The 25533-nt window shown below is 53.6% G+C and overlaps 7 protein-coding genes across 7 annotated transcripts; 4 read left to right on the top strand and 3 right to left on the bottom strand.

The window, feature by feature from the left end:
* Positions 1–82: 82 nt before the first annotated feature.
* Positions 83–3736, bottom strand: B0H65DRAFT_580345 (uncharacterized protein; the record flags this gene model as incomplete). Its single annotated transcript, XM_062830792.1, is given in 5 exon segments — positions 83–636; positions 784–874; positions 884–1149; positions 1159–2451; positions 3664–3736. Coding segments are annotated over 5 exon segments (1911 nt in total). The 3' UTR covers positions 83–448.
* An 80-nt stretch (positions 3737–3816) lies between these two features.
* On the bottom strand, positions 3817–4440 carry B0H65DRAFT_293548 (uncharacterized protein). Its single transcript, XM_062823045.1, has 2 exons — positions 4094–4440; positions 3817–3994 (listed from the first exon to the last, which is right to left on the bottom strand). Exons 1-2 carry the CDS (start codon positions 4371–4373, stop codon positions 3897–3899), a joined length of 378 nt encoding a protein of 125 aa, XP_062678580.1. The 5' UTR covers positions 4374–4440; the 3' UTR covers positions 3817–3896.
* Positions 4441–8852: 4412 nt separating this feature from the next.
* On the top strand, positions 8853–12219 carry B0H65DRAFT_293615 (aspartic peptidase domain-containing protein). The gene is made up of 3 exons (XM_062823046.1): positions 8853–9269; positions 9326–9697; positions 9772–12219. Exons 1-3 carry the CDS (start codon positions 8996–8998, stop codon positions 12006–12008), a joined length of 2883 nt encoding a protein of 960 aa, XP_062678581.1. The 5' UTR covers positions 8853–8995; the 3' UTR covers positions 12009–12219.
* Positions 12220–12720: 501 nt separating this feature from the next.
* B0H65DRAFT_293657 (uncharacterized protein) lies at positions 12721–15499 on the bottom strand. Its single transcript, XM_062823047.1, has 4 exons — positions 15172–15499; positions 14934–15112; positions 14733–14831; positions 12721–14653 (listed from the first exon to the last, which is right to left on the bottom strand). The coding sequence occupies exons 1-4, from the start codon at positions 15349–15351 to the stop codon at positions 13021–13023; spliced, it is 2091 nt and encodes a 696-aa protein (XP_062678582.1). The 5' UTR covers positions 15352–15499; the 3' UTR covers positions 12721–13020.
* Positions 15500–18950: 3451 nt separating this feature from the next.
* B0H65DRAFT_551963 (uncharacterized protein) lies at positions 18951–20480 on the top strand (the record flags this gene model as incomplete). Its single annotated transcript, XM_062829860.1, has 4 exons — positions 18951–19180; positions 19524–19806; positions 19867–20085; positions 20142–20480. The coding sequence occupies 4 exons, from the start codon at positions 18951–18953 to the stop codon at positions 20478–20480; spliced, it is 1071 nt and encodes a 356-aa protein (XP_062678583.1).
* Positions 20481–21440: 960 nt separating this feature from the next.
* On the top strand, positions 21441–23621 carry B0H65DRAFT_475794 (uncharacterized protein). The gene is made up of 3 exons (XM_062827327.1): positions 21441–21863; positions 21988–22752; positions 22870–23621. Exons 1-3 carry the CDS (start codon positions 21816–21818, stop codon positions 23224–23226), a joined length of 1170 nt encoding a protein of 389 aa, XP_062678584.1. The 5' UTR covers positions 21441–21815; the 3' UTR covers positions 23227–23621.
* On the top strand, positions 23453–24905 carry B0H65DRAFT_511461 (electron transfer flavoprotein beta-subunit; the record flags this gene model as incomplete). The annotated part of the gene is made up of 4 exons (XM_062828484.1): positions 23453–23510; positions 23850–23953; positions 24128–24764; positions 24823–24905. The coding sequence occupies 4 exons, from the start codon at positions 23453–23455 to the stop codon at positions 24903–24905; spliced, it is 882 nt and encodes a 293-aa protein (XP_062678585.1).
* Positions 24906–25533: the final 628 nt, after the last annotated feature.

The raw sequence follows: 25533 nt of genomic DNA on the forward strand, positions 1-25533 counted from the left end.
GAGATTACATACAAACTGGTTTACGGTCAATCCTGTGCAGTAATTACTGAATTTCGTCCCGTCGTTTGCAGGAGTGTAAGTTGGACAATCATGTATTATGAGGAAGTCAATACAAATTATGTTGATGATAAAAAAGTAAATACAAAGTCATTCTCTTCATCGATAAAGTCGTCGTCACATCTTTATCATATCCGTTCACTCCTCCTGTACGACACCCAAATCGCCAACACCGAACCGAGAAAGAACAACATGGAGAGCCCTTCCTGGAAGAAGAGGCATCTCGCCATTTGCGCCAGAATGCGCCATCGTTACCTAGGTATTCGTGATCCATCCCGATACTTACAACAGCTCCGCTCGCTCCCTTTGAATCACTCTGTATATAAAAAGAAAACAGAATGGACATGGGAAAAAAAAAAGCATTAAACGGATAACTTACCTCTACTCACAACTACAACCCAAACACCCCAACCGCCCCCGCCACACCCAACCCCAACATCATAACCCTCCACCCAACCCCAAACGAAACACCAGCATCCTGCTCATCATCTCCATCCCCATCCTTTGCCGACCCCGATCCGGATGACCCAGAGGCACCACCACCAGCCGTAGCAGTCGCAGTCGCAGTCTCCTCCGCCCCTCCACCAGCAGCACCCGGGAAAATAACCGTCGTACTACTACTCCCTTCGTCTCCCCCATCCCCGCCGCCATTGAAGGGGTACGAAATAGTCATAGTCCCCACCACCACCCCCTCCGGTCCTATAGTGACAGTCTGTCCACTTCCACTTGCAAGGACCGTCGTTATCGTTTTGCCTCCGGTGCCTCCGGTGCCTCCAGTGCCGGTAAAAGAAGAAGGACCAACGGTATAACTAACCCCCTCCACCACCACCACCGACGCTCCCACTTTAATAATGGTAATCGTCGCTCCTCCAACGACTGCGAATTCAGTAGCCGAGGGGTCGGCGTGCGGGCCGCCTAGGGTTGTTACCGTCACCGTTACCCCCGTCGGTCCCGCTCCCGCTCCCGGTCCCGCTGCAGCTCCCGCTGCAGCTCCTGCTGATGGTGATGCGCCAGGGACGGGGACGGGGACGGGGAGGTGGTTATGGTGGTGGGTGATTAAAACTCCAGCAGATGGGTCAAGAACGATAGTGTCTTCATCACCACCATCGATGACGGTGGTAAACGTAAACGGGGAAGAGAGAGTGGTGTAAGTAATGGTGGTCCCGTAAATAACCACCACGGAGCGGCCGATGGCGGTTATCAGGGAGCCGCCTGCTACCACGACTTCTGTTGCTGTTGTTGAGGGTTGTGGTTGTGGTTGTGGTTGTGGTTGTGGTTGTGGTTGAGATGTCACTACATGTGCCCCTGAAGGGAGGGGCATGGAGAGGGTTTGGATTGTGATGACCGAGGATGCTGTGGCGATGGCGTTGGGGGGTAGAGGCGCGGTGAGGGTGATGCCCGAGGGTCCGAGGGTGAGGGTGAGGGTGTGTTGGCTGCCGCCGTTGTCGTTGTCGATAGTGATGGTGGTGGGTGAGGAGCCCGAGGCGGGGAAGGTGAGTGTGGATTTGGAGCTGCCGGTGCCGATGATGGCTACGGAGGATGAGATGATGGTGATGGGGACCCCGTCGATGGTGGTGGTTTTGGGTTGGCCGTTGTTGTTGTTGGGGCCGGGGCCGATGGTGATGGTTTGGTCGCGGGGTGGTGGGAGGGTGACGGTTGCGATGATGGGGTTGCCTTTGGGGTCGATGATGGCGATCCCGCTGGGGCCGAGGCTGACGGTGTGGTCTTCGACGACAACTGTGGTGGGCGTTGGTGGGAGGGTGAAGGAGGAGCTGCCGGTTCCGATTACGGCTACGGAGGAGCTCACGATGATGGGCAGGTCGTTGAGCTTGGTGCTTGTGGGTACGGGGGCGTAAATATTCCCCCCCGCCCCTGCTCCTCCTCCTCCTCCTCCTCCTTTGGTTGTAGACGGCCGGGCTACGGTGGCACCACCTCCTACTACCTGGGTTGGCCCGACCGTAAAGGTTTCACCGCCCACCACGACGGTTTGTGTCTTTGTCGTCGGGTTGTCGGTGATTGTGGAACTGTCAATGATTACCTCCGTAGGCTTCACAATGACGGTAACCGGCTTGGGTGGCGGTTTGGTTACTCCGCCCGGGTTGTTGTTACTGTGGAACGTGTTGTACACTGGTGGTTCAACCGGATCGACGCTCACAGCCGTAGGCCTCGGTGCCCCTGTGTTCTCGTTGGTTACGCCGTAGTTAGGGGTCTCCATTGACGAGTACACAACCGCTGGGTTTTTGTCTGTCGTGATGTAGGTAACTGTGGGTGCAAACCTTATAGTTGTTGAGGTTTGAGGGCCATATCCCCAGCTGTTGGTGCTGACCGTTAATGTGCATGATTTTGTCTCCGAGCCACTCGCAGTGACGGTAAAGCAGGTGGTTAATGTAATCCCTGGAGGTGGTGTTGTTCTCGTTACCAGATCTATGCACGGCGGGATGGTCTCGACGGGAGGCGGAATAAGCGTCGGGTAAGGCTGCGTGTAGTTCGCTGGATTGCCGATCCATGTGATCGTACTTATGTGCACAACTTCCCAGCTTGTGACAGTTGCCGACAGATCGGATGGCTGACACTGGCTAATAGTACTCAACGATAACGTTGTCGTGGTGTTTGGAAAACTGGAGGACCTGGTGACTGCCCCTGACGTGCTCCATGTTGAAGACTGATTGTAGTAAGGCGCTGTCGTTTGATTCCAGCCGCTGCTGATGAACTGCCCTCGAGTGGAAGTAGCATCGAAGGTTTGCGTGGAAGTGAATTCCGAGGTAGTGGTGGCAGGGACGTAGCCCCAAGAGGTCGGTATTTCCACCGGTGGCTGACCCAAAGAAACATCATCCCCAGATGACGCCGTCATTTCCACCCATGGAGGAATATCAGGAGGAAGGTTAACAATCCCGCCCGGTAATGTTTCCAACGGCGGCTGACCCAAAGACACATCCTCGCCAGAGGACGCCGTCTGTTCCACCCATGGAGGAATATCAGGAGGAATCACGACAATCCCGCCCGGTACAGCCCCTGCTGTGGGCGTCGCATCGTTTTGACCAGGCGACTCGCTCTTTTGCCCAACCGGTGCATAGTTCCAAGCTAAGGAGGAGGACGAGGTGAAGTCCGACGCAGAGGGTAATGGGCCGGTTGTGATAGTGGATCCTTCTTCGTCGATGCGGGAGGAGCAATCGAACGTAGAGGCAGAAGTCTTTATATCATCACTGGGATCTGTGAACGATGGAGACACTGCTATGGTAAAGGTTGACGATACAGCCTCCGGTGGTGCCGCTGAAGATGGATCGAACTCTGTCGGCACTGTCGATATTGGTGGTGCTGAGATCGGTGATTCCGAAGCATCTTGCGTGTTGGGTTGCAAAGAGTTGACAGTCTCAACCCCTACCGTCTGTGTCTCAAGCGCAGTAAAGGTTTGATAGGCACTCGTCACCTCAACTGTACTCCCAACGGAGGATAATGAGATGTGTGTTTCATCTGAACCGACTGTGGTGCTCTGGCTATAAGCCTCTGGAATGCTGCTGACGGTGACATTTCGAGGTAGATGATAGACTGAGGAATATGTTAGAGATATTTATGAGCTTTGTGGTCTCAGAACACACGAAGACTTACCTCCTCGAACAGCGTCTACACCAAGACCTGAAAGTACTGCGAGCAAAAGTAGTTTGTGCCTGCCCACAACCATACTGTCGTTGCTCAACACAACTCAATAAATTATTATCCGCTGTTCCTCAGCATCCGAGTCAAGAGAACCATCAAAATTCCTGTGTCATCAAGGTGCAGCGTCCATGGCGTCAGAAAGGGGCGGATGAGAGTTACAACGGGGGAGCCGTCGGTAGTAACTCTCAATGACACAAGACGCAAGAAAAAGGACAAGAGGAACTAGTGGTTGAATGGTCCGAGACGGGAATCCCAGTTGCAAAGAGCGGATAATATCTAGCGTCTTGTGTAATCCGAGCGGAAAAGTGAAGTGGTTATTACACTGCGTCGACGAGACGGGTGCGGGCAGCAGGCCATTGGGCAGAGACCTGGTCTCACTCACTCTCCAAACCCGATTGCGCCTCTCCGCCTCTCTCCGCCTCTTCGCGACCTTTCGCTCCTTCCTCCGGTTCCGTGTGGTTGGTGAACAATCTCGAAAGAGTCAGGGGCTTCTTGCACACTATTAGCAATGTTTGGTTGGAATAATGCCGGCAACAACAACACCGGGAGAAACTGAGGGTTTCCGAGAGGAGGAAATTGGGAGCAACAAGGTGCAGTAAAAAAGCACGGTGTCTGATGCCCAGAAGGGCTGGAAGAGCCACGCGGCATCGTACGCCGTGCATCACTGCAGTTGTATGTATGTAGTTAGGAAGACCGGGAGGAGGGGTCAACGAAAGAGACGACGTGAGGATTCGTCGAGAAAAGCTAGGGTCCCTTAGTCCTTGGCTACCTGAATGATAGAGACACAAGTATGGAACGGTCGTCCATTGGTCAGATTGAAACTCTTAGACATCCTGTTTCTGAAGGATTCACTCGAATTCCTAGCTGGGCAAAGTGCACACTGAAGTCCATCTGGAGCTCACTTGCGTTAGTAAAAGGATTGCATTTGATGAAGCCGTTGTGATATGACGGGTAGCAACATCACACCGACATCAGATACCCTGCTCTTCGGTGACATCTTGTAGGTGGGAAGAAGTCCTACAGCACGATACAACGACAACATTTCGCTGGTTCTGCTAGGAGGCGAACCAAGACCTTTGTGCTACATGGAAAATGGCGAGACTCCTCGGACAAGATGCGACGAGATGGGGACGTGGCTGGAATAAGGAAAGGCCAGAGCTCGATGATATGCATGCGATCTCTTGGTGGATGGCACCATGGCGTAAATACAAGACGGCGACTCGCCTGGATTTACGCGGCACAGGCACCCGGCAGGTCAGCAGCTTTGCCGCAAGAATCATGGAATCTTCTCCCGAGACGTTCCTGGTCCAGATGGTTACAGTAGAAGGGTGTGATCCTGTCAGCAGCATACGACATAGCAAAGACGCCATCTTTTTGTCCCTTTCCTGAACTCAGGTGAAGTTATCTGAAGTATACTTGTAGTCTTTGGAAGAGATATAGTTTTTTTGGTCTTTGATATTGGTCGTCTTGGGTTTGTTATGCAGGCGTCTTCCTTCATGGTGAGAAGACCCATGAAACAGATGTCCCTGTGGTGGCTGCCGATATGATTGGTAAGGCGGGCTGTTTGAGCATCTCGACAGTGCAATTCGACGTGTTCATGCCAACGCAGAAGCATCGTGTATCGACGATCCAGTATCTCGGCGAAAAATACTTAATCTCAGTAGGCTGAGGACATCTTACGCCGCGAGTGCGTGGTCGGTGCGGATGGGCGCGGAGAGGAGGGGAGGCCATATCCAACAGCAACGCCATCTTCTTCGGCAATTAGTTACCCTCACTTCCAACGTTTGGACAAGCTGCCGACAAGCCGAGACGCCCATAATGCACACGGCAGTGCATATCAACATCTACACAGTAATATGTGCTGGCTTGATAGAGACGATGGCGCATGTGCTGACCCGTTCTCTCGGCAACTTTTGGCGGGCTGGCGTCAGTGATTCCATATCGTCGGTATCCTGTTGTCCTGGGGGTTTCAGAGATATCCGAACAGAGTGCATATAAACCTGTTTGTTCGTTTCCGCTGTATGGTTGTGGTCCCTAAATGTGTCGTCGTGGATCCGAACATTCACTAGTTGAGTGAGTTGGGCGGCCGAGCTCTAGAGCGAAGCAAGATGCCGAGAGCTGAACCCACGGTGACATTGCGAGCGTCCTACAAGAATGCATAGATGGCTCCGACTGCAGCCATGAAACCCGTTCTGCGGCCAATGAAAAGACTCAGCAAGCGAGGACCGGACAGCCCGTTGGCGATTCTTGATGCTCAGATACTGAAGTTATAAGATGGACGCATACGCTCGTGATCGCCGTTGGAATGCCTTGACGTCGCCGGTCTTCGTATATAGACACCAACTGCCACCAACAAGAACTCGTCGCTGACAATCGAGTTAAATATTATAGACGGGAGGTACCTAGACAGGTAGGGTGCTGTATGTGCTCGGTATGGCAGGGGAAGCAAGAGAGAGCCGTCATGTGGAAGACCACACGGGCTGGTACTGATGGCTACTTGACAGAAGGCTTCGGCAAAATGACAGCCGCGCATTTATCCAGAGTGATCTCACGCTGTTGACGGCGAAATATATTAGCTGTGCCGTGTCTCTGTTGCGTCTATCCTAGTTAGTTCGGTTCGAGTTAACTTCATCCATGCAACCTCCAAGTCTAAGCCGTTGGGCCCAACGTGATAGCCCACAGACCGGAGCATGAGATGTTGGTTGAAGTCGGGGAATGGGTAACAGCTCTTGAATGCGTACCTAGTAAAGGTCTGCCCCTGGTCAGTGGGAGCCAAGAGCAACCCCCAACTCCCCAACTCAACTGCCCCCTCGTTTCACCCCAGAACATGAGCCCGTCTCACCGGCACTTGCATTCCAACCGGGCGGTATCAATGGAGCCGTAAGAGCAAGGCTCCTGGTAATCTAGACTCGTTTTCGTTTCCATGTCGAAGGCACGGTAGCACCTTATATATCAACAAGCGAACTCGGGTTTAGCGTTCGGGACATGGAACTCCACGTGAACATTCAGTCTAGTCTGGAACCCTCGCCCGCCTCGTTATGATGGAAAGACAAGCTTCAAGACATGTCAGTTCCAGTGCGGTTGGGTGAGGTGACTGGCGAAGGCGGCATCACCCATTCCATTGCCACCGGGTGTCGGAGTCGGTACCGAGTCGGCACGCTCGCCACTCCCTTGCGCCATTGCCCTACGTGCCTTGCATTCCGGCGACATGTGGATGGTGTTGACGAGATTGAGATTGTCGAGGCACGGAGGTTGCATTGCGAGATCGCGTTGTGGTGATGGCCTTCAAAGGCTGTTCGCAGTGTCCCTGGTGATGAGGGACGAGCTCAGTTCATGTCATTGAAAATGAAATTAGGGAGACGTCTACCACTGCATGTGTGGCCGTGTGAAGAAGAAAGGAAAACAATACAAAAAAAAAAAAAAAACGTTGAAATGATGATGGCGGCTTGGAAGGAAAGATGGGCATCGGAGGATTGGAGGGGCCGGCCGATGGAAACGAGCTACCGGTAAGTTACACAGGTGATGGGCCCCTGTCTGTCATTGGTCACTCAGCTCTTTACATAAGATAAGCTTCTGCTAAGAACTAAGACTTGGACCCACCGCTGCCTTACCGTAACTGCGCATCTGCACTAACAGCACCTAACGTCTTTAATAACCTTTAACCTTCAACCTTCGACCCTCAACCCACTTCTATTGACATGCGCACATCTCAGAACAGTCAACAGGCGGGAATAGAGGCACATGACATGTGCATGTCATAAAGCATACTTGAATTCCATTGCCCAGAAACGAGCACATGCGAACAATGGAAAGTGGGAATATCCACTTGTTAAGCTATAGCATCTTGGGCTATCTCCGAAACCAACCAAGACGGGGAGGGGGGGAGACACGTCTGGATCCCGGTCATTAAATGGTCTCTCTACAAGCTTCGTTTCTGTTTATTTCCCGTGTGTTACCTTACCGTACACTTCCCCGACTTTCCCTCGCTTCCAACAACCGTGGACGGCAATCTTGCCAAGGACGAAGGAATGCCAGGACGGGCGCAAGAAACAGAACCTAACCCTCTTTTTCTCTGTCTATCTGCTGTCTATCTGCTGACCACGGACGGCCAGTGTCTCTGACTTGTCTCTCCTCTCCTTTCCAGCCCGCCTCGAGCCCGCCAACCGAGTTAACTGAGGTGCTGTCAGGACCCGTGTCGTCCAGTTGTCAAGCGCTGATCCTTCCGAATCAGACAAAGTGTCCCGCGGCCGTACAACGTAGGACCATCTTTTTCCCTACCCGCCTGCGCAGAGAAATTGCTCTGTCCAGTATTCGTATCATAAAGGCCATCTCCTCGGTCTCAAGGGAGGCAGGCCCATTCCACTTCCAACCTGAAGGTAAGCCTAGCGAGCCCACCAGGTACGGTCTTGTACAACCTGTATTCAAGTACAACAGAGTGCCACGACAGGCCGGGAACCTGGAATCCGTCGTTTGTAATTACCCTAGTCTGTACATTGCCTTACAGCTTACACCACCTACCTTGTAGGCCGACAAATCTAATCTATCATCCTTCCCTCTTCTCCATCCGGAAGCTTCAGCTTCCCTTCTCTTGCCCACTCTCTTTCCCTCTCTCTCTTATCCCAAGCAATCGCTTCCGATCCGAGCGGCTGGTTTTTGCCGTCGTCCCATCATTACACACACAGCTCGCTACCTACCCTGGGACCCAGATTATTCCCCCCGTCCCGTCTTTTGGTGTCACCTCGACGACACCGTTCGTCTATTCGCCCGCACATCTCTTCAACATCATTGGTCCCTCGCTTTTGGGTGTGTTCGTCCTTCTTGGTCCAGGTCCAGGTCCAGGTCCAGTCCAGTCCGGGTTTTAGTCCGGCTACTCGTCAGGACTAGAAGCAGAAAGACGAACGCCTTCAAGGTACTCTCACACCGGGCCAGTGGAACGAATGGGGTTTGCCCTCCTGGAACACTGGAAACAAGGCGAGATTTCAACCGGCAACAGAACATACCTACCTTACATAGCACGACAGCTTTTTACTCCTCGACCGAGTGTTACGGCTTCTTGAATCTGTATAGGGCACAGGCTTGGATCGGACCGGAGCTTGATTGCAGCTCATGGAATACCAGGTCGTCCTTCTCCATGTCTTAGGACCCCGACTTCGACCTTCGCTCCCCTCTTGCTGCTGGTCGTGCCGGTACTTCTGGTGACAGACATAGCCCTGGACGCTTGCGTCCCCAGTCCGGCTGTCTGTCCGTCTACGACAACGCCAACTCGGGCCACGCTGCTGCGAAGATGCGGTTACCCTACCTCTCTTTCGCCGTTTGTCCTGCTGGCTTCCTGCTCTTGTCATCGGTGCCTTCACTTGTCCGCGCAGGTACGACAGCGACTACATCACCAGAACCAGTATGGGTTCAACCGTCCGGGGAATGGTATGGCATCGACGGTACCTGGTCAAACTTCATGTTTGCCGTGGGCTCTCCCGCCCAGATCGTCTATCTCACACCTGCCACTGCCCTATCCGAGACGTGGGTTATTGGGGCCGGCGGTTGCGCATCAGGCCCAGGCAGTAAGTTATTCCTGCCTTTATACACTACGGTTCCTGATCTAACCACAACGAAAAAGACCAGCCATGTGTGGACGCTCGTGGTGGTGTCTTTGACCATCACATCTCGGAGACATGGCAAACATTGGGGGCGGGTGCTTACGAGCTGGGTATGAACCACATCGGTGTTCAGAGGAATGGCGACTATGGTTTGGATACCGTCGCCTTCGTCGATACAATGGCCAGCTCTGCCACCTCCATTGATGGCGTACTGATTGCTGCTGTCAATGCTACCGAATACTATCAAGGCTACATCGGACTCGGCGTGACTCAAGGCCGCATAGGCTCTAACGTTACCTACCCTCTCATCACCCAACTCGCCGAAGTGGATGGCATGATTTCCAGTCATAGCTACGGATATACGGCAGGGGCGCACTACCGCGACACTACTAGTAAGCACTTGACCCTTATGATCGTCTTAGCCGTATGATAAACTCTTTGAACAATCAGAACTGATTTCATTTAGCAAACGGTACACATGCCTCGTTGACCCTTGGGGGCTATGATACATTGAGATTTGTACCACATGATACAACCTTCAGGCTCTACATAGGAAACTCAAACGCGGATCCTAATGACCGAGCGCCCACTGTACGACTTCGAGGCCTCACTGCTCAAGTCCCGTCCTTGGACAAGGCGCCTGGGAACTGGACATCGACCTCTCAGACTTTCGTCGCCATGAACGATTCTATCACCGCCATGATCGATTCGTCAACGCCGTTCCTCTGGCTCCCAACCGAGATTTGCGAACGTATTGCCTCTGCCCTTGACCTGGTTTGGAGGGAGGACCTTGGTGTTTATGTCTTTGCGAACGGAGGAAGTCAATATCTCAAGTACAAACACATGAAATCCACCGAAGAATTGTCATTCACTTTTACCGTCTCCAGCTACGATAACAGCGACAACTTCGGTTACCCTCTCAACATGCCAGGAGTGGTCAACATCACCATCCCTCCTGCAGCATTTGCCCAGGTCCTGCGTTATCCTTGGAAGAACGTTATCAAGTTCAACGAGTCAAGCATACCGTATTTCCCCTTGACACGATCAACAGATGAAACAAACAACAACCAGTATATTATAGGCCGAGTATTCATGCAGGAAGCATACATCATCACCAACTACGATAAGGCTACATTTTCTATCCATCAAGCGCTGTTTCCCGACAACTCAGCCACCAATCACTCCTTACAGGCTATCGAAAGGCCACCGAATAGTCCTTATCCCGAGGGTCCCTCGGTTAAGAAGTCGACCAAAAAGCCGCTGGGTGTGGGACAAACGGTGGCAATCGTGGTTAGTGCTTTTGCGGCTGGCAGTGTGATCGGACTGATTTCGTTCTTGTGTTGCCGGCGAAAATCGAAGGCGAAGAAAAACCAGGCCCGTAAACAACTGGATCACGGCACGGAGGAAGTTGCCCCGGTACACGACGAACCAGCACAGAGCCCGGTTAGCCGAATGCTGTCGATGTTTGTTGGAAGGAGGAGGTCAAGGAAGCAATCGACGTCGCAAGAGACGGAGGTGACCATAAGCGAACCTGTTGAGGTCGGTGCGGACGCTCATCATCAGGTGTTCGAACTGCCGGCCCCCCCTGAGCCGATCGAGTTGGATAACAATGACATTGGAAATGACGACGCCAACCTCGGGCTGGATGGTTCTCGGGACATGAGCGAATATGAAGCGGCGCGGCGAAAGCTCGAGCGACAACTTCAGGGGCCGGTACCGACCTACACGCCGACAACGGAGCACAACGAGCGTGCTGCTGGATATCCCAACGAGAAGTCAGCACAGGATGTAACCCCCGTTTATTACCGCCCCAGCGAAGAACCTTCCCCCGGATCGTCGCCTACATACGCCAACACCGACTCCCTCCCCAACTCGCTGCCATCGCCCTTGTCGCCAAATGCAGACTGGGCGGCCGGTAGAGTGTTCGATCTGCCATCACCAATGACCGTGGCCTCTCCCGTCCGGCTACACCATTTCCCAACGACGACAGGTTTTGCCGATCCAACATCCGGCCACTCGCCAGTCTCGTTACACTCCCCCCACTCACCTCACACATACCTTCCATCACCAGTGAGCCCGTCATCCGACTCCAACGGCGGTTCAGGATCCCCTACATCACCAACCGGAGGACCGGTCCCGCTGCCCGGCAGCGCGGCGATACAGCGTACACCCATCGACCCCATCCACACCCAAATAGTCTGTCTCGGACCGATGCCGGCAAACGTGCGACTACCAGGATCACACCATCCGCATCCGCATCATCGGCCAACTGTGCCACGCATCATCACGCCCGACGGCCGACTACATCTAGCGGAACAATACGACCAACTTGCAGGAAATGCCGATGCCGATGTTGATGGTCCTCTAAGACGTTCAGATTCGGTAACCCGCGGTTCTAATGAGACCTTGGGTTCCAACTTTACTATGGAGGAAGAGAGTCGGTTGAGGCAGGTGCAGTTGGCTGCGCAGCGAAGTGCGGCGGCTCAGCAGCAAGCATCATCGCCGATATCACCAACATCATGTCAACAACATCAACAACAACAACCACAACGACGAGGACGAGAAGCAGACGATACCACCAGCCCCACCGACGACTTCCCCAGCAGCCCCCGAAGCATGGAACGAATAGAGGCTGGCTCGGAATTAGTTCATGTTCCGCAAGTGGCTGCGCAGCGGTATAGTTGGGAAGCTGAGACTCGATGATATCCATCCATCAATCAACCTCATTCTCAACCCACGACAGTAACATCGTTTGTAACATACACACACACACACACACACATCATACTCGCTCCGACCAACAGACATTCTTAACGAGTTTCTTTTTACTGTACCATCGTATATACATCCGGACGGCGGAGTTTTTGGATCAACGGGACACGGGAAACGGGACACGGGAAACGGGACAGGGGGTTTATACCATTGGGGGGACGTCGAACGATTTGCGACGATGTCCTGTATTTTTTTGTTTATGAAAGAGAAAATTGGCGTTTCTTTGGTGGGTTACGTGTGTTTTTTTTGTTTGAGTTGGAAACGTTGAGTTGGGGTTGGATGAGGAGCAGCAGCAGTCAGAATAACAAACATTCATGGTATCGACCATGAGGCTGGTGACAGAATATTGCTTATCAGATATGTTGCGGAAGAAGAACAAACATAAGCTGAAAGGGATGTCTGGGGGGGACTGGATTGTTTTGACGCACAAGAAAGAGCGAGAGGACAGAGTTGAAGAGAGTTGAAGAGAGGGAAGGGGTTGGAAGGCAGGAAAGAATCAAATGATTACCAGAATAGCGGAAAAAAAGAGTCAAATTACCATTGCAAATGCGAACCTCGATCAAACTGAATCCTTTTTCCATCACTTTTTACTGGTGATGTGATGCAGTAAGATGTTCTTACGGTCGCGAGCACTTCTTCAGATGGGAAAACCAGGCTTCGTTTTCTACCTAGGTACCTGTGTCCAGCGTTTGTATGTACATAACTCTAAATCAATTCAATCACCCCTTTTAACAAGCCCCTCTTCGCCTCATACTTCCTCTTCTCATCTGCTTTCGTTTCTCCGCCTTTTCCTTTGCTTTCGTCCTTTCCTCTTCATCCTCCTCCACTTTCGGTTCCCATCCCATTCCTCGCTCACCTCCCCATGCCAACGATCCCATACCAAACCTCACCAACCAACCAGCCAACCACCAAACACTCAACAGCCCCTCAGTCCCCCAACCTACTACCAAGTCTCCTGCCAATAAACACAATTCTCCCTCCTATCAAACCACCCCTTCGCCTCCTCCTTGTCACTCACAACCCCACTCACAACCGCCGCATCCTCCAGCGCCTCCCTCACGCTCTTGGGCATCCGTCCACTATTTCCGCAAACGACAATGATGGGATTCTCCCTCAACAACTTGCCCACCTCCGCAGCATGCTGCCGGATTTGGTGTTGCACGTAGTTCTTGCCTGCGTCGTAGATGCCTGCTGCTCGCTGGAGGGCCGCGAGTTTGGTTTCTTCTTCTTCTTCGGTAGAGGAAGAGGAGGTGTCGGAGGTGTTGTCCCGGGAGAATGCGGGGTGGACGACCAGGTTGGGTACGGGGCGCCATTCGGCCTGGAAGTGGTAATCGGCGGCAGCGTTGCGGCAGCCGAAGAAGAGGAGGGTTGGGCCCATCATCTTCTCCTTGTTCTGGACAAGACAACAACGGTCCTGAAGCAAAGCGCGGAACGGAGCAATGCCCGTTCCCGTCGCGACGCCGATGAGCGGTCGCGAGTAGAAGGACAGGTCGTCCATGGCAAAGGGACTGCTGGGCGGCTTGATGCCGATTTGGATGGTGGTGCCGACGGGCAGGTGGCGGAGGTAGCGCGAGCAGAGACCTTGGCGGGGTTTGCGGATGATGGTGCGGTAGTGGACAAGGGCGGCGAGGATTTCGAACTTGTAGACGTTGTCTCGGCCTTGTTCGTTGGAGTTGGAGATGACTTGGTCCTCCTTGACTGTGGGATCGCCTCCGTTGCAGAGGCTGAATTCGCGGGCGCGGATGATGGGGAACTCGAGGAGTCGGGTGTAGGGGATCTTGACGCCGGGGAAATCCTCAAGGACCTCCAGGATGGTTCGGCGCGGGCGAGAGGTGTAATCGTAGAACTCGTCACTGTCACCTCGTTGTGTGAGCTCTTGGAGACGTTCCTTCTCGAGAGGGTTGGTGGTGTGGTAGGCCATGAACTCGAGGAATGTCCGTTTGGGGACGGCGGTGATGTCGAAGTTGTGCGTCAGGACGTCGCGAACTGTTGCTCCCTGTGGGAAATGATAGTCTCTTGGCCGAGTGTTCTTTGCCCAGTCAATCTCAATCCTCTGCTCGGCAACCTCACCCCATCCCATCAAGTCGATAAGCTTTTGTACATCCTCGGGGTAGTTCTTGGGGTAAATTAGGAGTGTTTGGCCTGCAAAGGATACGGCTCCATTGCGTCCTGGAGCGCGAACTTTGAGTTCAATGTGTCGGACGTCTTGCCAGTGGTCCTCTGGAGTCACCCTCTTGTTGCAAACAACTTCCGCTGTGAAAGAGCCGGGTATTGGCAACAATTTGGCTGGTGGGAAATCTGGAACTCCAGTTCCATCCTTCTGGCCCGGAGCCTCATTTTCCTGAGAGTCGGTGCTCATCCGCTCAAATTTTGCCGCTAGCTTCTCACCGTCCTCGGCTGGCGAGAGATGGCCTTCGCCGTTCGTTATTTTGTCCTTGACCGAGCCCAGTCGGATGTTGTACTTTGGTGGAAGTTGAACGTCGTCTGGTATGGGCTCCATGCCTTCTGGAAGAGGGAACTGTGATAACAGTGACTCTCTCAACTCCTGGTACCAGGGTAGATAGATGCTGTCGAGTCTGTTTTAAGGGCTTGTGTTAGCTAAATGAAACAATTACTTGTGGCAGAGCATAGAAGTGCCATGTAAATTTCACTCACCCATTTTCATGTCTCTCGTCAGCCTCGCCAGGTCTGAAGAATTCGGAAGCCCCAAGTTGCAATAGCCGCACACGAAGCTTCCGCGCTGCCCAGTTGAACCTTTAAGAACGAGAGAAGTCAGTTTCTGGTCCTATGATGGTTTAATGTCATGACTGATGCTATTCCAATCCGAGTGTCCAGAGATAACAGGTGTAATCTTACTTTGGATAGGAGCTATCACCAAGTCCAAAGATGGTGAACTTTACAGGTGCAAGGCAGTTGGTATTGTTGAGCTTTGTGCGTCTAAGGTTTTTCCAGAACGTGGTTGTGTTCTTTGGCATATCACCTTGACCGGTAGTGGAGGTGACAAAGATGGCCAAAGAGTAGCGCAACAAGTCCGTCTGGCAAGAAGAAAATCAGCATGTATAATACATTGATGAGCACACACAGTGAAACGCACCAACTTGAAGGCATCCATCTCATCAACAACAGTATTGAAGTGTAATCTTTCAGCCATTTTGGCCAGCTCCATGGCGATTTCCTCTCCATTTCCCGTTTCAGACCCATAGAGTATGATGATATTTCTCCCCTCTATGGTGGCCGGCTTAGCAACCGAAGCTGCTTCCACGGATTCCCCCATGATCTTCTCTTTAATATGAGTGATTCCTGGGTTGTGCCAGTAAGTGTTCTAGGCTGTTGGCCAGGATGTATGGTTGAACTTTTTGAGTTCTACCAGATCTACCTCGCAGCCAACCTGTCCAGGTATGACTAATATGAGAAAGTTCACCACCCAAAGACGGGTGCTATTTGAGTTCAGGTAGGCAGAACCGGGAGGGTTACAAGAACACAAGAACTCCTCTCCCTTCCGGGTTAACGTAGGGTTATCTGTGTTGAAGATGGAAAATCACGGGTATGGACGGGTAATTGAACGAGCTCTCAAAAAAAAAGGCCGATAAAAAGGCACTCGAGGTCTGGGCTTTCCCCACTGCACGAGCCCGCGGATTGTCTTGAACCACCCGTGCGCAACTGACTGCCTCGATTCGGATCACTGGGTACGTCACCCGTGAAGCTGGGGCGCCCTCGGATAGACAATGTCTTTTCTTTGCGTAGGTTGGCAATTTCTCGCGAACTTACTGGACGTCTGGGTTGATGAGCAAAGAGCTGTAGTTGGTAGTGGGGCGGGAAGGCCATCGCTGTATCAAGCACAAACATCTCACAGCAGGCTATCGGAGCCCACAGGCGGGGTGGCGCCCCGATCTCGGCCCCCACCAAAACCCGGAGCGCCCGGCGCGGGGAAGGGAAGGACACCTCACTGGTCCGGACATACTTAGCACACCACGAAGGACGGGAAGTGGTGCAAGTGACGGTTTCCGCCAGGTAATTTGGCTCTGATGGAACGCGAGGTCCTGCTAACGTTCGGATTCTAGCTTGTAATCACCTCCCACTTTCCAGTTGAATGACACGGGGACGGAGCGCTGGCCAGGCCTTGCACGTTAGCACGGAATGCCAGTTTCGGCCTGTTTCAAGCCTCAAGATAGAAACACCTTTCACCGACCAACCGACCACCTGCCCTTGCCAACCTTCAACAACATTATTCGTGATGCTTGCTTTGCCATCCCCATCCACGCGTTTTGGAAAGCCTAGTTAACGTAACATTCATAGCTTCCTCGATGCATAGGCGGTGAACCGCTCGAGTGGTTCTCATCTCCCATTTGCCCCGCATCGTGATTTAGGGGTCCTGCCTTTTGCAAGCGAAAGCCTAGACAGCCTGGGGACGACTTCAAGCCTCCGCATCCAAGCCGTGCAACGCATGAATGAACCCCGGACAAGTAGACCTGTGCGGATGAGGGGAAATACCGGCATAACCCGACACCTTGGGTTGGTACGTACGCAGTCTGTCGGTATGGCCAAGATCACCCCCTTTTTTCCTGTTCACAACTTGAAAGACCCTCGGCCCCCTCCATGGTGGAGGATCGTGATGATGTTTTGGGGCACGGCTCCAACCCGTTTTTGACAGTGGAGCACAAGTGGAAAGCATCCGCTAGGAACCTGGAAGCGTCTAGAAAGCGGATGCCACATCCACGTCATTCCGCAACCAAGTGGGAGCCACTTTCGACGCCGAAGCGTGTCATAATCCGGGCGAGCCATCTCGACGCTGTTTCATACCGCACCGTCGTCAAAAACCTATCGATTGGATCACACACATCACTTGCTTCTGGCTCACTCCTATTTCAAGGAGCCAATGAGAATGCATGCGCAAACGTTCTTTGTGCGGCTGAGTGCCGCCCGTCTGTCTCTCGCCGAACGACAACAGCTTCAATCCCGGAAGGCAAGAAGCTCAGGTGGAGTTGAAAGTTAATGGGGCTGCAGTGGAAACATACACAGTATCGCACACGGTGATATGGACTAGAGTATTTTATACATCACCGCCAGCAACCATCTCACCATGCGAAAGAGCCGAGTTGACATCGGATTTTACTCACATTCTGACCATGACCAGAGTCAGGCTGAGTGAAAGAGCGTGCAAAGATACAGTACGTTCTGCAGCTGACCGGGAACTGTGGCCCGATATGTCACTACGATAGTTGACCTCGGGGATATATCCCTTTACCGTTCGAAGAGTCAGTGTCACTTGCTTCTCGCTAACCAGGAGCAAGGCCATCTCATAGCCTCGCCCAGGTGAAGTGTATGCCAGTTTATCCTATATCGATAGTATAGACATTTTGATCTGGTTCAATAGTCGGTCCAGTCGCATTCTCAAACGCTCACCCGGTTTCATCTTTAACGTACGATGGAGCGCGAGTCACTTCTGCAGAACTTGAAAGGACATCTGTAAAGGTCGTAGGTTGAGCAGGCTGATCGTGAATGGCACATGTCACTTGAGATGGAAAGCCATCTTCCCTTCCCAAGCAGCGATCCGATGCAGATGACCTTGCTATTGTAACATGCATACCATCCCACATAGACCTGTGAAGGGAAAGAACGGGCAGTTGCTCAGCTATAAAAGAAAGCAGGAATCGTTCCTCAACCCACCTCGTTCGTTCTTCCCTTCTTTGACAATTCATAGCCCTCGCAGCAGCCCGGTAACATTCCCCGGAAAGATCGACTCGGAACGCGCCGTTATCAACGACGGGACAATAGTACTAGCACAAAGCCTCATCAAAGACTCCGAGTCCGTCAAGCCAAGACACAACACTTCCAAAGACAGGACGCTATATCGGTCTTTCCACGAGTTGTAGGTAAGTTCAAGTTGATAGACTCACCAACCCTACAACCGCTCCCATCTCCCATCACATCGCATTAACTGCGCCGCACTGTGCTTCCCTGATGCTTGAGCTTCTCCACGCTCCTTTCCCCTTCTGTGGATCCCAAATGGCAGGACAAGCGGACAGACCTTGGCGTTTGGCAGACCTACGACGATGATGGCGTATCCCTGAGTCGTTGCCACTTGCGAATGTTCAGTGGTTCATGTCCGCGCCTCCCCTCATTTCAGCGGGCAGCGCTTGACGCTTGTTGAGGTCGGGTCCGTTGCTGCTGCACCACAGTCCGGGCGGTTGTAACTGTGCCCGGTTCGGCCTTCTGTTCACGCAGTGAAGGTGCGTTCGGAGGCGTCGTACATTAAAATCGACGCCCGAGCGGACGGACTGAGCCTGGAAGCCCGGAGTTTGGCTGTCCAAAAACCCTGGGGGCAAGTGCGCTGACTTGCACCTGCCCACACTGGCCAGGCTGGTACATGCTGCCTACCCCAGTTGGCACTCGTCCGTTGTCCACTTCAGCGATTTGGAAGCGTAAAGTGACAACTGGAAGCTGGAACCTGCCTTGCGTCCAGGTGTAGGGCAGGTACTATGGGGACGTACCGGACGTACCTGGGCCAAAGCCGCCACGCAGCCTTTCGCTTAATTCCCCGAACGGTAGCAAAAAATATTTGAAATTTGGAGCGCGCCGACTCACCAACACCTGATCCTTTCCTTTCTCTTCCTCTCTTCTTCCCGTCAACCATTCAAGCAATCTGAAGTCCGCTCAACCCACCTTCAACCAAAACCCCCCTCAAGCTATCTAGGGCACCAAGCTACCCTTCTGACTCCCCCTCAGACCCAGAGTTCAACCTTTCTCGTCCGTGAACGTCCTTACAACACCCCAGGCGCTCATCTCCCTATCCGAACGAGTCCAACGCTCACGTCACCTCTTGTGGATCACCTACTCCATCCAAGTCAACTTTCGACATCACAATCAATCACCATGTCTGCTGTCGTGGAGAAAATCACTGACGCTGCTGCCGCCGCCGTCAACGACGTTACCAATGCTCTGGCCAACACCTCTCTGACTGGCAACAAGTCCGCTGACGAGAAGCCCGCCGCCAACGATGCTGTTCTCGCCAGCGCCGCCGAGGGTCGCCGCCTCTACATCGGCAACCTTGCCTATGCGACAACGGAGGGGGAGTTGAAAGAATTCTTCAAGGGCTACCTTGTGTAAGTTTGGCTCGTCCCGCCTACCCTTTTCCCTTTGTCGCTGCCTGCCCTTGTTCTCTCACCGCCTTTGCATTGTTTCCCTGCATCCCGCTTCCCCGCCTTGTTCGGATTGTATTTGCGCGGCTGGAAGCAGTTGCACGCCACAAGCTTCATTCCTCTTCCCGTTTCCATCGTGTTATCCTGGTTTAGCCCCCTTTGGTCCTTTGACGTCACGTCATCCACCTCGCTCCTCTGGCTGTGAGAGTGGGCCGCTGGCATGGCCGTAGGGTGGGGTTGACATTCGGTTTTCTTGGTCTCGTGTTACGTGTGCTCGTCCGTTACTAACCAGCTTCGTTGCGTGTAGTGAGTCTGTTTCCATTCCCAAGAACCCTCGCACCGACCGCCCTGTCGGCTATGCCTTCGTCGACCTCTCTACCCCCAGCGAGGCTGAGCGTGCCATCGCTGAGCTTTCCGGCAAGGAGATCCTCGAGCGCAAGGTCTCCGTCCAGCTCGCTCGCAAGCCCGAGTCGAACGAGAAGGCCGAGGGTGCCAACGGTGAGGGCCATGAGGGCACTCGCCGCCGCCAGTCCACCCGCGGTCGCGGTCGCGCCGGTCGTGGCCGTGGCGGCCGTGCTCGTGGCGATCGTGTAAGTCTCACTCGCATGTCTAACGGTGAAATGCACACAGAAACTGACATTCCTGCCCAGGGCGAGAAGAAGGAGGAGGGTGCCGAGGGCTCCACTTCCCCTGCTACCGAGGCTCTGAAGGACATCACCAACGAGACTCACAACAGCGACAACAAGTCCGGCAAGCCCCACAACCGCTCTCCCCGTGAGCGCCGCGAGCGCGGCCCTCCGGCTGACGGCATTCCTTCCAAGACCAAGGTCATGGTCGCCAACCTCCCCTACGACTTGACCGAGGAGAAGGTGAGTTTTCCTGCCCACCCGTACCATACCTGGAGACACGCTAACCCTTTCCACAGCTCAAGGAACTTTTCGCTGCTTACCAGCCTTCCTCCGCGAAGATTGCTCTTCGCCCCATCCCTCGCTTCATGATTAAGAAGCTTCAGGCCCGGGGTGAGCCCCGCAAGGGCCGTGGCTTCGGCTTCGTTACCCTTGCCTCCGAGGAGCTCCAGCAGAAGGCTGTTGCTGAGATGAACGGCAAGGAGATCGAGGGCCGCGAGATCGCTGTCAAGGTCGCCATCGACAGCCCCGACAAGACCGACGAGGAGGCCAACGAGCCCGAGGGCGAGGCTCAGGCCCAGGCCCCCACCAACGGCACTACCGAGCAGGCTGGCGCTGCTGTTACCGCCTCTGCTTAAACACTCCATTTGATGACGAGATGAGCGTGCGCACGAGTTAATAAAGATTTCGGTCACAGACACTACTTTAATCTCGACCGACACACGTCTTATGTTTTACTGGGCGCATGCATTTTTACCCTCACGATTTTGGCACGGAATGAATGATTTTCTTTTTATGGCGGGATCTGCAAGTGGGTATGAAAGCGGGAAGATTGGGCGGTGGGATAATGTGATCATGTCTGGCGTCACGGGTTATGGGGGGTTGCAAAGGCCTCAAATCGCTGGTAGACTTCAGGCATCATTATCTTGCGGCTCTTTGCAGGCAACAAAAATCTAATATTTTTATGACTTCTCTTCTTCATCTGTGTGTTATGGACCATCTTTACTCATGGTCGCTTACATTCATCTGGTGTTTTAGCATATTCAGACTTGTAGGAGATGGTCGGTCAAATCGGTCTAGGAATAGGAAAATAGACATGATTGGGACAAGGACTTATTGACTATGCTCAACACGTCAACGGGTGAAGTCGTTTTGTAACGATCAGGCAACCTCTCACCCTCAGTATGGGAATCGGTCGTGAGGCATTGTCTTGGATAAGTGAATGGATCCACTGCCCGTGCCTTGCGTGCCTTGTTGGGGACAGTTGCAGATGTTCCTGCAGGGCAGAGAGGGGCAGCTCCCCGTTTAACAAGCCGTCCCCTGAAACGCCCCTGATCTTTATTCGCAGTGACGAATGATGAGGGAAGACCAGGTCTGGACCTTCGCACAAAACATATGAATGGTCGATGTGATGGGAAGGTAGGATCCTAAAGGATGGACGGACGAGCTGGCTTGTAAATACGCACCATCAATGTGGCTTCCATCAGATACAGATCTTTACCTACAGACATACGTTTTGCTGGATTTGATCTCACGTACCTAAAATATTAGCAAAGCCAGAATGAAATATCAAAGTTTAATTGTAGTACTTTATGACATCGTAAACATGGCCGGTTGAGAAACGTGAATGAACAACATGCCTCGACTTTCAGCACTTCGGGTCGGGTTTCCGTCCCTGGCTGGCCGCTCCTCCGGTGCCACTAAAACGAAGGTGGCCGTAGGGCAGGGGGTGCCTGCAATAGCGTGGGCGGCTTCATCATTCAAGCCGCCAATTGTCTGTCCGACTGATTGTCCACCAGACAACCCCTACTGTAATCCGAAACACCACGCGACGCAACACAGCGCAATTCAAAGACGACTGCGAACTTCTTATTTCAATTCCCTTCGACGAGACTCTGTTCTCAATCCGGTCGTCCCAGCGAGAAACTACGATACCAGGCACCGCGCACAATTACACGTACAAGCTGCCCACCATGGCTACCAAAGGGATGTGGGAGATAGACCCGGAGACGAAGTCCAAGGTACGTTTACCACCAGCCCGCCCAAGGCTGTCCTTCCAATATTGGCTGCACGATCCAAGGGAAAAAAGCGACATGTTGACGCAAGGCATACTGGAATCTCCTGGCTAACTTTGGACCCTTGTAGCTCGCTGCGATGCAGAAGGAGAACAACAACAACATCTGCATCGATTGTGGCGCCCCAAGCCCGCAATGGTGTTCGCCCAAGTTCGGCATCTTCATCTGCCTCTCGTGCGCGGGCGTCCATCGCGGTCTGGGTGTGCACATTTCCTTTGTGCGCTCGGTTTCCATGGACGCCTTCAAGCAGGCCGAGATCGAGCGCATGCGGCTCGGCGGCAACGACAACTGGCGCACGTTCTTCGAGAACCACTCCGACACCAAGATGCGCGGAATCACCTGGGACGATGCGACGATCGCGGAGCGATACAGCGGAGAGGTTGGTGAAGAATACAAGGAGAGGCTGAGCGCCAAGGTCGAGGGAAGGGAGTACGTGCCTGGGGAGAAGAAGCCACAACTCCAGCAGCAGCAGGAGACAAGTCAGAGTTCGAGCAGCGGCGCGGCTGGGGTGCCGTTGAGCGGCACGAGCAGCAGGACGGCAAGCCCCAAGCCGGGAACGACGATCAAGGTGGACGACAAGTACTTTGCTAAGCTGGGGGCTGCCAACGCCAGCAGACCGGACAACTTGCCGCCTAGCCAGGGAGGAAAGTATCAGGGCTTCGGAAACACGGTGTCGTCGCCGAAGAACGATGGCGGCGCGAGCTTGCCGGGACTCGATGAGTTGCAGAAGGACCCCGTGGCGGCGCTAAGTAAAGGGTTCGGATGGTTCACCAAGACGGTGACCCAGACGGCGAAGACGGTTAACGAGGGTTATATCCAGCCTACGGCTAAGCAGGTGTGTATCCTTGGTCCTTCAACCCCTCCCTCTGTCAGGCATTGGCCCAGGACCAACTTGCTTGAATCACTTTCGAGATACATGTTTGCTAATTTGGACATCTTCCGCCCACTGTAGATAGCCGAATCCGAGCTCGCTGCAAAAGCCCGTGTTGCGGCAGCGCAAGCCGCCATTTCAGCACAGACTGTAGCACAGGCTGGCGCCAAAACCGCGTCAGAGAGCTTCAACCGGTTTGTCGAGGGAGGACCTTCCAACTCCCCTGGCGGCTATAGGTCAGTTCCCTCTGGCGGTGGTGGCAGCAACTTTGACGAGAGCAAGAGGTCGTTCTGGGATGATTTCTCTAGCGTGGCGGACCAGAGAAAGGCAGCCGGTGGTAGCTCGATCGGGACAGCAGTTATGGGCAAGGGCGGAAGCGGTAGCTCCACTGCTCCTGCCCCAGCAGCTTCTAAGAAGGACGAGTGGGATGATTGGTAGATGGTTTGTTGGTCTGTGGCGTTGTTGGATGAATAGCGAGGTGGAAGAGCGTGAATGGATCATTTACAACGTATAATTGAATGTCTATTTCTTGTCATTTGGGCTGATACGGGTCAACTGCGCTGTGTCCAAGGTGAGGCCACCTTGTAGAGTTAAAATGGTGTGTTTAGACTGATGGATAACTACCCCGAACCTACTCCGGCGTCGGAGGATTCACAGCTAGGTTATGAAGATCGGAGAGGTGCTTAGAGAGGCAGGCGAGTGTCAGCTGGTGGTCCATCTCTGTAAGCCGTAACAGGCTCTACAACGACGTTTTATTTCAACAGGGTTATTGAAGGATAACACCGAGTGGCATCGTCGTAGTAGTATTGTCGAGGACTCGAGGTTATCATCACATGTTGACATCGTCCTCCACAAGGATCTCAGGGGTCAGAGTCGCTGTCGGGGTTAGGGTTAGGGTGTCATACTGTGCACGCCGTGCCACCGTAGGCACCGTGCGCTTGACCGAGGTTGGCATCGGTTCTGGCCGGCGGGACCCGCTGCATGGACGGACGGCGGTTCGTCATCGTCCCCCCGTCCTGTCATTGAAACTGAGTCTGATGTGATTGCGACCAGAGCTTAAGCCATCGAGTCCACCCACCCTCATCCCACCCTTTTCCCCAGATATCACAAAACAATGTCAGCCCTACGGATATTGGTGCCCGTCAAGCGGGTTATTGACTATGCGGTATGTCTTCAATTCTTATACTACCTACCCAGTCAATGGCAACAAGAACACAGCGCGCGTACACGCATGATACAACAATCCCGATATGGAGTCCCTGCTACGCATTTACATGGTATGCTGTTGTACCTACCTGAGTACAGATGACTGATGTGGATACCCTTCAATCAATTACAGGTCAAGCCGAGAGTCAACAAGGCCCAGACGGGCGTCGAGACGGCCGGTGTCAAGCACAGCATGAACCCCTTCGACGAGCTCTCGGTCGAAGAGAGCGTGCGCATCCGTGAGGGCAAGAAGACCCCCGTCGAGGACATCTGCGTCATCAGCGCCGGCCCGACCAAGGCCCAGGACATTCTGCGCACCGCCATGGCCATGGGCGCCGACCGGGCCATCCACGTCGAGACCAAGGAGGGCGAGGACCTCGAGCCCCTGGGCGTCGCCAAGCTGCTCAAGGCCGCCGCCGAGCAGAACAAGAGCAACCTGGTGATCCTGGGCAAGCAGAGCATCGACGACGACGCCGGCCAGACGGGCCAGATGCTGGCCGGCCTGCTGGGCTGGGCGCAGGCTACCCAGGCGAGCAAGGTCGAGTTCACCGGCGGCGATTCCGTGCAGGTGACGAGGGAGGTGGACGGTGGTGTCGAGACGCTCAAGGCCAAGCTGCCCATGGTCATCACGACCGACTTGCGCCTCAACGAGCCCAGGTACGCGAGCTTGCCCAACATCATGAAGGCCAAGAAGAAGCCGCTCGAGAAGAAGACGCTGGCGGATTACGGTATCACGGCGGAGAAGAGGCTCAAGACTATCAAGGTCACCGGTAAGGACTACGATTCGTATATGGCTGGTGGAAGCTTGACGCTAACTCTGTCGTGCAGAGCCTCCCCCAAGACAGGGTGGTGGCAAGGTCGAGGATGTGGATGGCTTGGTCTCGAAGCTCAAGGAGCTTGGTGCTCTTTAAACTGGTTATACATCAACCAGTTGCTGACTCCCAGGATCTTGTCTCGAACACATTGTTTTGGAATAGAAAGAATAAAGTTCACATCCCTAAAGCTATGTTGTAAATACGCACTTGGATACAATGCGTTTCTAAAAACCCGTAGGGACGTCACGCCGTCTTATGGGGACCTTGACGGCTGGGGGCCTGGAGCTTCTTCATGCATGCTTACAAGCTGGCCAGTTGAGATGAAAGAAGCTTTAGCCGGCCACATTGGCGCCAACTTCGTCGCACGACGTGTCGCGTCAAGTGCAACAGTAGGAGGAGGCTATGTATTGTGTCGTGTCGTGTCTTGCGGTTTTCAAGTGATGCAAACCTCGCCAGGTGTTCTGGTCCCTGCTTTTATCTTGTGTGCTCGGCCGAGGAAGCTGATTTCGTCCAAAGCGGTAATGCCCAACATCCAGATGCTACGCGATGTATCAAATGCAATGTGACGTGTGGCAGCTTGTCATCCCCCACGTATGTATTGGTGCTCGGCTGCTGTAAGGTACCACCACCGCAAGGATGCTACTTACGTGGTTTGACAAGGTGGTGACGATGCCTTTTTTGAATTGGTGTGTTGTCGCCGGGATTATATGCTGGAACCAGATGC

Source organism: Neurospora tetraspora (assembly GCF_033439725.1).
Source record: "Neurospora tetraspora strain CBS 560.94 chromosome Unknown B0H65scaffold_7, whole genome shotgun sequence".
NCBI classification, from domain to species: Eukaryota; Fungi; Ascomycota; class Sordariomycetes; order Sordariales; family Sordariaceae; genus Neurospora; species Neurospora tetraspora.

Excerpts from the sequence above, each read along its gene's own strand:
- B0H65DRAFT_293548 (XM_062823045.1), bottom strand. The coding sequence starts at position 4,373 with ATGCACGGCGTACGATGCCGCGTGGCTCTTCCAGCCCTTCTGGGCATC. Across the intron at positions 3,995-4,093 it reads GGCGCAATCGGGTTTGGAGA|ACGCTAGATATTATCCGCTC; the intron begins GTGAGTGAGACC and ends GGATTACACAAG.
- B0H65DRAFT_475794 (XM_062827327.1), top strand. The coding sequence starts at position 21,816 with ATGGCTACCAAAGGGATGTGGGAGATAGACCCGGAGACGAAGTCCAAG. Across the intron at positions 21,864-21,987 it reads ACCCGGAGACGAAGTCCAAG|CTCGCTGCGATGCAGAAGGA; the intron begins GTACGTTTACCA and ends GGACCCTTGTAG. Across the intron at positions 22,753-22,869 it reads TCCAGCCTACGGCTAAGCAG|ATAGCCGAATCCGAGCTCGC; the intron begins GTGTGTATCCTT and ends CGCCCACTGTAG.
- B0H65DRAFT_293657 (XM_062823047.1), bottom strand. The coding sequence starts at position 15,351 with ATGGGGGAATCCGTGGAAGCAGCTTCGGTTGCTAAGCCGGCCACCATA. Across the intron at positions 15,113-15,171 it reads AGATGGATGCCTTCAAGTTG|ACGGACTTGTTGCGCTACTC; the intron begins GTGCGTTTCACT and ends TCTTCTTGCCAG. Across the intron at positions 14,654-14,732 it reads GACGAGAGACATGAAAATGG|ACTCGACAGCATCTATCTAC; the intron begins GTGAGTGAAATT and ends CCCTTAAAACAG.
- B0H65DRAFT_293615 (XM_062823046.1), top strand. The coding sequence starts at position 8,996 with ATGCGGTTACCCTACCTCTCTTTCGCCGTTTGTCCTGCTGGCTTCCTG. Across the intron at positions 9,270-9,325 it reads TTGCGCATCAGGCCCAGGCA|ACCAGCCATGTGTGGACGCT; the intron begins GTAAGTTATTCC and ends ACAACGAAAAAG. Across the intron at positions 9,698-9,771 it reads GCACTACCGCGACACTACTA|CAAACGGTACACATGCCTCG; the intron begins GTAAGCACTTGA and ends GATTTCATTTAG.